Source organism: Piliocolobus tephrosceles, chromosome 5, assembly GCF_002776525.5.
Source record: "Piliocolobus tephrosceles isolate RC106 chromosome 5, ASM277652v3, whole genome shotgun sequence".
Taxonomy (NCBI): Eukaryota; Metazoa; Chordata; class Mammalia; order Primates; family Cercopithecidae; genus Piliocolobus; species Piliocolobus tephrosceles.
The window spans coordinates 116,049,223-116,059,461 of NC_045438.1; the positions used below are offsets into that span (position 1 = coordinate 116,049,223).

Here is a 10,239-nt window from a genome sequence, read left to right on the forward strand (position 1 = left end):
ATATACAATATACATCTATACAACACCATAACATTATTTATATAGACGATAATTTATGTATGCCTTCTCTTCTTGATAAATACATAAGTTGATTGTAATTTTTGCTATTAGAAAGAGTGCTGAAATGATTATTGTACCCCTATTGTTATGCACATGTGTGAGGATTCCTCTGGGTACGAGAACTAGGAGTCAACATTTTATTTTATATTTTATTTTATTTATTTATTTTTATGTATTTGTGTATTTTAAGATGAAGACTTGCTCTGTTGCCCAGGCTGGAGTGCAGTGGCGCGATCTTGGCTCACTGCAACCTCTGCCTCCCTGGTTCAAGCAATTCTCCTGCCTCGGCCTCCTGAGTAGCTAGGATTACAGGTGTGTGCCACCACACCCAGCTAATTTTTTCTTTTTTTTTGTATTTTTAGTAGAAACAGGTTTCACCATGTTGGCCAGGCTGGTCTCGAACTCCTGACCTCAGGTGATCCACCCGTCTCGGTCTAGCATCGTGCTGGGATTACAGGTGTGAGCCACCATGCCCAGCCAGAGTCAACATTTTAGGTTAAAGGGTGTGCTCATCTTCAGCTTCACAGATATTGCCAAACTGCTCTCCAGAGGGATATGGGAGTTGCTCTACATCCTTGATGACACTTGGTACTGTCAAGACTAAAATTTGTGCTAATCTGATGAGTGTGAAATGGTATCCTATTGTGGTTTAAACTTGCATGTCCTGTTTACTAATGAGGTTCATCACCTTTTCTTGTGTTTATTGACTATAAGTTTTTTCTCTTTTGTGACTTACCTGTTCAAATTCTCTTCCCATTTTTCTTCATATTTCTTCATTCACCAGAGTGCAAAATACACCCCAGCTGACCAACACAACTCCTCACACAGGCATTCTAGACTGTGTTTCCTACTCTGCCTTAAGCAGTTGCTGAAAAGGCTCTGTGTTGTGGAAACAGAGCAACTCTACCACTTACTGACTTCTTAATGGTTAGAACTTCCGTTTCTATAATGAGCAATAATAGCAGTCTTCATTATTTCATGTGTACCTTTAAGCCTAAATAATAAGAATTATATTCATTCACCTATCCAATCTTAATTGATTACCTGTTATATGCAAGGCATTCCATTATCCTCCCCAGAATACAAAGATGAGTAGCATACAGTCCCTGCCCTTAAAGCACTCTCATGTGGAAATGACATAAAAAGTGAAGGTATTTACTATTTTAAAAAATAGTTAATTTTTCTCATGTGGATAAGAATATTTAGTGTGTAATTACTTGTCACAGCTAAATAATTGAATATAACCTGTGTTATTTATATGTACTGTTATTTATATGTACTGACATGGAAGGACAACTATTCTATATTATGGAGTGAAAAAAGCAAATTTTAGAACAATCTAAATCTACTTTTACAAAAGAAAATAAAGAACAAATGTCACCTTTCCCTTTTTTAAAAAAATTTCACAACCAACCCACCCTCTATATGGTTGCCCCCACGGAAGCAACACTGTCTTTGACCCTTGCAGTCTTTCTCACAGGGTGGTATGGTGGGATGCTTGGCTCTGAACTCATTTTCATCATGATTTGCTCTTTTCCCTAAAAGTAAAAACTTAGTTTGTTATTGCTCTGCAGTGCTGTCATTTAACCTTGTTGGTGTCCTGGGTACATGTCTTTGTAGTAAAGAGCTTTTTGCTTTTGCAAATCAGTTGGTTCCAGCTCTACAAGTTCTAGTGGACTGACTGGAAACTATGTCCCTTCCTTTCTGAAAAAAGAAATCGGTTCTGCTATGCAGAGGGTACAGCTGGCACCTATTCCAGACCCTTCCCCTGGTGAGTTGTATTTTAAATTATTCATGAATTGACTCAACAAATGATTACTCAACAACATGTGCCAGGCATGTTTTAGGCCTGGGATCCACCAATAAATGAAACTTGCACTCTATAGACAATAAGTAAGCGAAATAAGTGCTGTATAACGTATAGTAAGTCAGATGCTTACTGACTTAGTGCTAAGGAGAAAAATACAGCAGACAGGAGGTAGAGTTTGTGGGGGCTGGAGTGTGGGGTACAGGTTGCAATTTTAGACAGAGTAGCTAAAGAAGAGCTCACTGCAAAGGAGTTGTTGAGTAAAGACCTGGAGGAGGTGACTGAGCAAGCGTGCATTATGAGTGAGGCTTTTCCAGACAGGAGAGTCTTCTGTGCTTGAGCTTTGAGGCAGAACTGGCCTGGCAAATTCAAGGAGCATCAAGGAGGCCAGAGTGCAGGAGTGACAGGAGTGAGAAGGGGAGTAGCAAGATGAGGTCAGGGGCGATATGATGCCTGTAAGCACATTGTCATGGATTCTGAGTGACATGGAGTCCCTGGAGGGCTTTGAGTCCATAAGTGAGGTGATCTGACAGCCATCTCCACAGGCTCCCTCAAGCTGCTGTTGTCATGAGACTGAAGCAGGGACAAGGTAGGAAGCAGGGAATCCAATTAGGAGGTGTTGAAATTATCCAGGTAAGAAATGATGCTAGCTTGGGCCAGCATGGTAATAGTTCAGTTGGTAAAAAGTTACCAGGTTCTGTAAATATTTGGAAGGTAGAACTAATAGGATATCCTGACAAATTATATGTGGGATATGAAAAAAAGAGGGGTCAAGAATGATGCCATTATTTTTGGCCTGACAACTTTAAAATGTTATCTTTAACTGCAGTAGAGAAGATTGTAAGTAGGAGACAAGATGCTCATCTTGAATGAACTCCTTATTTTCTCATGTTTTTGTCACCAAAATGCATTTATTTGCACTTTGCTTGCATTGGCCCCGTATCAGTCATGCTGTCCTTTTTCTTTCATTGCAGGTTATTCCTCCCTGAAGGCCCTGAGACCTCATCCTGGGCGACCATTCTTCCACACCCAGCCTAGAAGCACTCCTGGGTTGATACCACGGCCTCCAGCCGCCCAGCCAGTGCATGGCCGGACAGACTGGGCTTCCAAGTACGCATCTCGGCGATGACTATCTGCCTTGGTGATGAATCTCTTCGTAGGGAGAAGCAGGACACTTTCCCTTAGCTGACTGGTGTTCTTCCTGCAAGATGTGCAGAGGGCATAAAAGCAAATCAACACTTTATAGTTATTCTTCTGAACTAAGACATGTCAATATTCTTTTTTAAAGTTTTTTTTTAAAATATTGATTTGAATGCAGTACGCTTTTTTGTATAAAATTATTTTATTCTAAAACTGGGTCCCATTATTTTCTTAAACAACAGCATTTTGTATATATGGATTATGTTTTAGCATTTTATACAGTCAACTTTGTAATGAACTTTTTAAAGATTAATTGATTTTCCTTTGGGGTTCCAGATAATATTTTCTACAGACTTTGAAAAATGTAATAATATTAATGCAGTATTGCAACAGGGGTGCAATTTAAGGCTATGTGATAGAGGGTTATTTACTCAGTGTATGCAGATATTTATGAAGTGGTTAAATTTTAAGTGTGGCTCACTAGGTACTTCAGGCCTTCTTGGACTGTTGTTAGAAAAGTGATCCTCTGCTTTTCTTAATAGGTCATTGGTTTGATTTTTGGATACCACTCTGCTGTTCTGAAAGGACTATTGTATAATTCACTTTGTTTTACTTTTGTTCCCCAGATGAAAGAACTCTAAGTAAATACATTTTTAAAAACTTTTTCAGCACCCTTTAATGTGGTCGCAGATATCAGATGAAACCAAGCTTAATCATTCTATGCCATTGTATTCTAATTTATTCCACTTTTGAAATCAAGTTGTATGTGTACCAATAAAAGGAGAGCTTTTTGTTTCAAAAGGCTCTCAACATGAAGGTTAACACAGTCAATCAAACTTACATTCCTGCCAAGATGCATGGCCAAAAAACTAAGTATCAAAGCGGCAGAAAGTTTTTGATTATAGTAACTGAGATGGAATTTTGCACCTAGCTCAGTTCTCCAGATCTGGCTAGGAGCAGTCAATGACTAATCTTCTGTCCTAGCCAAATTCTCAGGACAATTTGGGGAGCAGAAAGAGTTATGGCAGAGGTTCCACTCATCTAGGAAGTCGCAGTCACGTGCCACATTTGATCTCCTAACCCTGGTGTAGTTTCTTTCAAGAATGAGAACTCTATTTGTTGGGCAGAGGCTGTTCCATTGAGAGGAATGTTTACAGCAATTTTGAAAATGACAAAGCCAGTTTGGAGACAGAAAAAGACAAAAGGTCCAGTCTCATCCATCTCTATATGGTACATTTGCCTCACTTATGGTTGCCTTAAAGGCAAGAGGGAAGGTCACCATCAGTGAATGCAATGCAGTCTGAACAGTGTATTGACTCGTATTCTCCTAGGGCTCAAACTACTCTCTATTGGTTCCAGGATAATGACAAGTTTAACCGTATGTAAGTAATCTTTTTTTTTTTTTTTTTTTGAGACGGAGTCTCGCTCTGTCACCCAGGCCAGAGTGCAGTGGCGTGATCTTGGCTCTCTGCAACCTCCACCTCCCAGGTTCAAGCGATTCTGCTGCCTTAGCCTCCTGAGTAACTGGGACTACAGGTGCCTGCCACCACACCCAGCTAATTTTTGTATTTTTATTAGAGATGGTGTTTCACCACGTTAGCCAGGATGGCCTCGATCTCCTGGCCTCGTGATCCACCCTACTCCACCTCCCAAAGTGCTGGGATTACAGGCATGAGCCACTGCATCCAGCCAAGTGATCATTTTTATAGGTTAAAATGATAGGTGAAATGAATCTAGACACTTTCATATGGTTCAACCTAATGACTTGGTAAATTATTGCTTTGGTGTATTAATAATATGTTGCATTCTTAACAAATTTCCGTGGCTTCCAAAGAGCCTTAACCTAAAATCAGAGAGTAATTTATGGTTTGGAGAATCTGACTCAAAAATATACTTGACCAAGCACCATGATACCTAGGGGCATGAGAAAAGCACATAATGGATGTGGATGTGATAGGTGGTCTTTTCCTGTTAACAAGCTGGCAGCAAAGCTTCAGAAAATATATATGCAAGCACAACTTGAAGCTGAATTCATTTCTGTATTATATTCTCAACTCATTATCTAAAGCATCAGAAAATGTGTTTTCAGAGATGAGTCCTTTACTATAAGGTTAATATTTATTTTCATTTTTCTGTATTATATATGAAAAGTAAATTAATGTGAAACCTTGCCCAGCTTGCTGGAAAGCAGGTTTTAAATTGTAAATATTCCTTAGAGGAGCAAATGGATTGTTTAATACCATAGTCTTGGTAATCTAGCTTATATAAGGTCATTACATTTTTTAATTGAAAAACCTAGTTACCTGATTATTACACATTATAAAATTGTTTTTCTTCTAATACTTTATAGGGCCCAACTTCAGAAAATACTTTGCTTTCTTCCTTTTACACTTTCATTTGTTTACCAGCAAACAACTTCGCTGGGGAAGCCAAACATATTCATATAAAAATCAAGTAGCTGATGTACAGTTGAGAAAAACTAAAGGACGGAGAAAACAAATTCTAACTAGCAAATGCTGTGAAGTACTCTTCCTCCCCCTCTCTGAAATGGGTAAAGGACCAATTGTGTAAAAAACCTATGCGCTATAGAAGGGAATGGTAACCATTTCTTTTGTCTCTCTGTTTTTGTTCTGACTGAGAATCTGTGCAGCCATTTCTTGTTACATGAAAATAAAATGCTACTTGTGACCTCTATTTTTTGTTACTGTAGAATTATAAAATGTAATGTAAGACACCAACAGAAATGATATACCTGTAACTGTACTTATCAGGACTATACCTCATTTACAGTCAGAAAGCTTACTGGGACGTCAGGAAATGATACAGGGTTGGTTCTCATTTCGTGCTGAAATGAGACAGAAGTTCAGTGACAAAGGTGCGCTGTGGGGGTATCGATGTTCCCCAGGTAGAGCCAGCAGAGCAGGGAAAACTGCATTTGCATAAAAACTACTCTTGACATGATTGTTCATTTTACAATAAAATTCCATTAATTACCAAGCCCTCACCCAGCTCATGTATGATAAAATTTATGTTGGAAGAAACTTGATTTTCAAATAATTTTTTAAATGTATCTCTTGCCTAAAGGACTATATACATCTAATATAGTAACACTTTGTCATCTTCTGGAGTTATCAAAAATTGTATGCAATCAAGACAACACAAAATAAGAATTATTTTATTTTTAAGTGCACATACAGGTACTGTTGGAGTTGATGGGCACCGTGCTTTCTCATGAAGTAGCATTTCCCTCCCATCAAGCCGTTGTTTTGTGCCATTCGGGAGAGGAAAAAAAGGAATTTATGCTGTACATTTCAGTTCAGTGTATGACCAAAAGCAATATGTTTATAAGAAGATGTTTGACATACTAATTATTTTATATCATTTAAACCATACTGTAGCAACCTAATATATGTAGCTAATTTTTAGAATTATTTTTACGGTTTCCAACCAAATGTACTGTACTGTTATATAATTTATTGTGAGGATCTTCTCATGGAAACCATTAGGAAGACAAACTGGAGGTAAATATCACATTAATCTGTATTATCAATTTCTCATAGACACTGTGCTAATATGAATTTTAAATGACCTGCATCAAGTCTTCTGATATCAGATAACTCAGTACAGATAGCAATTAGTCACCTGATTTGATTACAATGGAGTAACTGACAATATATTTATAAAGCAAATATTCATAATAATGAGAAGAATTCAGAGTAACCACTTAAGCAAGACCCTTCTGAAATAAAAATGTTGCTTTTTAAATAGTTTGTCCTAAGGTGTTTAAAAATGTCAACCTTATGTAAGGAAAAATTTCCTGCTCCAAATAAAGTTGAAGTTTAAGAAAAATTGATTTGAGTGTTCTGTTTTTGTTTTCATTTCTTCCATTAGTATTTTCTACTTTTGGTCCTTTGTGAGTTCATTTGCAACTTTGATGTTTTATAACTTCTCCTGAATGTTTAGTATCATGTTACTGCTATGAAATTAGATGCATACACTTTGAGTAGCAGAATGAAGAGTTATCCTGCAATGTGGAGGTTTTTTTAAAATTCAGCTTTTAGAAAGGCGTCTGGAAGTGGTGGCTCATACCTCTAATCCCAGCACTTTGGGAGGTGGAGGCAGGCGGATCCCTGGAACCTAGGAGTTGGAGACCAGCCTGGGCAACATGGCAAGATCCTCTACCAAAAATCTCTACCAAAATTACAAAATTTAGCCGGTGTGGTGGTGTGCACCTGTGGTCCCAGTTACTTGAGGGGCTGAGGAAGGGGAATCGCTTGAGCCTGGGAGACAGAGGTTACAGTGAGCCCAGATCACCCCCCCGCACCCCAGCCTGGGCAACAGAGCGAGGCCGTGTCTCAAAAACAAAAACAACAACAGAAAAAAGCAAAAGCAGGTGGAAACAGTTTCTTGTTCCTGATTTCATCATTTTAACTTGCCTTGTATGTCTTTTAACTTTTCACAGCACATTCTCATATACAATATAAACCTTCAAAAGAAGTTCATAACTTCATGAACTACAGAAAGAATGTCACAAGAAATTCATTTTCTAGGCCGGGCGCGGTGGCTCAAGCCTGTAATCCCAGCACTTTGGGGGGCCGAGACGGGCGGATCACGAGGTCAGGAGATCGAGACCATCCTGGCTAACACGGTGAAACCCCATCTCTACTAAAAAATACAAAAAACTAGCCGGGCGACGTGGTGGGCGCCTATAGTCCCAGCTACTCGGGAGGCTGAGGCAGGAGAATGGCGTGAACCTGGGAGGTGGAGGTTGCAGTGAGCTGAGATCCGGCCACTGCACTCCAGCCTGGGCGACAGAGCGAGACTCCGTCTCAAAAAAAAAGAAAAAAAAAAAAAGAAATTCATTTTCTAAACGTTCTTTGACTCCTTGACAGGATTTTCTAGGAACATGATCTACCAAACAAACTTGCATTGGGGAATCCCTAACTGTGCCTCTTGCCATCAGAACACAGTGACTTTACTGTGTAATCGTGGGCATTTGTCTTTTTGGCATCACGCTGGGCCCATGGCTGCCCCTTCAGAAACCCTGAAGAAGCCATTTCAAGCTCTCAACCATCTTTCCTGATAAGAAAACCCACTTGTTAGAATAGGGTCTTACACCAATCACTTATAGCTAAGGCTGAATTTAAGTCAAATGTTTCCCTCTTCTGGGAGTATACAAAGCTCTTAAACTGAGATTTGAAGCTCTTGACTTTTGTGCAAGCAGTTTTACCTACTACTGAGCAGATGAGTGAAGGGTTGAGGCTAAGAAGATTTCTCAGGGCCTCTGAAAATGTATCAGGTAGGTAGGAGGATAGGTAGGTAGGTAGAATAGATAGATAAAATGAGTAAGACTGTCTCAGGATGAGAGCAACTCTAAGGGTCTTCAAGAATAAGCAGGTTGACGATGTCAGGGGCTTCAAAGGAATAAAACGCCTTTGGGATATCTGTCATAGAGTGCAGAACTATTATAACAGGATTTTTCATTTCTCCCCAAGCCTGTGTAATAACAGAGTCATGCTGCTACCTTAGTTACACTTTCAGGTGAACAAGGCTGAGTGTTGCCAGAAAAAGGTGTCCTGATTCAGATCCTAAAAGAGGGTTCTTGGATCTCGCACAGGAAGGAATGTAAGGCGAGTCACAGAGTGCCATGAGAAGCAAGAGTTTATTGAAAGCTACTCAGTTACAGAGTAGAGCGTCCTCAGAAAGCAAGAAGAGGAATGCCTCGTCTTTGTTTTTTATTCGATAGGGGTCTTATCTATGTAAAAGGTAAGCTAAGCAATGTCTACGTGCGAGTAGGCTAACAATGAAAAAAATTAGTACTTTGTTAATTTAAAGAAAGGTATCCTTGGCATTTCCATGCGTAAGCACGTGAAAGCATGACTATAATTACCTTAAAGGCGTTTAGCATTATGCAATATCGGAACATCTGGTCATTCTACTGTCATAGGAATTTGTCCTTCCAGGTATCATTAAGCTATTTCTTCAGCTATAGACATCTTAAGATGGAGTTGATTTTTTTTTTTTTTTAATTTTACTTTAAGTTCTGGGATACAAGTGTAGAACAAACAGACAAGAAGTGTGTGTGTGTGTGTGTGTGTGTGTGTGTGTGTGTGTATGTGTGTTGGACAGGGCATCATTCTAGACTTTTCTTCCTCCTCCCTTCCCTTTGACCTGATTAGTAAATCCTTTACCACCTACCTCTTTACTATTTCACCTTTTCTTACCCATTTTCTTCAAACTCATGGTGCTACTTTAATTTACACAGACACAACAGGTTTCTTTCTCTACCCCTACTACCCCAGTTCATTCGCCTCACTTTGGCCAGAGAAACCTACTGAAAATAAAATCTGATCATGTTAGCGGCTGCAATTGTTCAGCACCCAGGCTTGTCAAGCAAGGTACTCTCGAGCACCCCCGTGGGTGAAGAAAATAACATCTATAGCCTGAGAAATAGCAGAAGCTGCCTCTGTAAACAAGATGTATTTTCGAAGGCATGTATTTCAAACTTTGAAATCCATGTGAATTTTGCAATTGTTCCATAATATAGCCCTGATAGTTTTAAAATATTTTTAACGTTTTAACTAACTTGCCAGCCAAATTAGTTTTTTTTTAGCACCACCCCCAACCCCAAAGACCCCCCTTCCAAGCAGGTGCTGACTTGAGGCCATGGCTATAGAGCACGTGACTCTAAAATGTACAAAATGAAGAAAAATCTCAAGATGTCCCACTGAGATGAAGAAAGAAAGAAGTTAGGGTCTACTGTTTAAATTAAATAAGGGTTGACAGCGCTTTCGATTTTAATCTGTATGTGGTACGTTGCCTACTTAACACCCATATGTGGATTTCCTGATGGACTTGACATTCCTGTCAGGAAAGCATTGTGTACTTGCTGTTTAAAACGCATCCAAGGGCCAGGAGCGGTGGCTCACGCCTGTAATCCCAGCACTTTGGGAGGACGAGGCAGGGGGATCACCTGACGTCAGGAGTTCAAGACCACCCTGGTCAACAAGGCGAAACCCCATCTTTACTAAAAAAACAAAAATTAGCCGGGAATGGTAGCGCGCACCTGTAGCGCGCACCAGCTACTTGGGAGGCTGAGAATCGCTTGAACCCGAGAGGTGGAGGTTACAGTGAGCCAAGATTACAGCCTGGGCAGAGGTGGGCCTGTTGGCTGGAGCTGGGGTCCTTCTTGGAGTGCGCGTATTTTTTTTAAATCCCTTCTGAGGAGTCTG

General features: G+C 39.7%; 1 protein-coding gene across 8 annotated transcripts in view; it reads left to right on the forward strand.

The window, feature by feature from the left end:
* The window catches only part of CILK1 (ciliogenesis associated kinase 1), a 60,421-nt gene extending 53,561 nt beyond the window's left edge, over positions 1 to 6,860 (forward strand). For all 8 annotated transcript variants that reach the window (XM_023223006.3, XM_023223003.3, XM_023223007.3 and 5 more), the window contains 2 exons: positions 1,709 to 1,831; positions 2,842 to 6,860. In XM_023223006.3, the coding sequence (XP_023078774.2) occupies positions 1,709 to 1,831; positions 2,842 to 2,996 (278 nt within the window). In that variant the 3' untranslated portion in view covers positions 2,997 to 6,860. The remainder of the gene's footprint in view (positions 1 to 1,708; positions 1,832 to 2,841) is intronic.
* Positions 6,861 to 10,239: the final 3,379 nt, after the last annotated feature.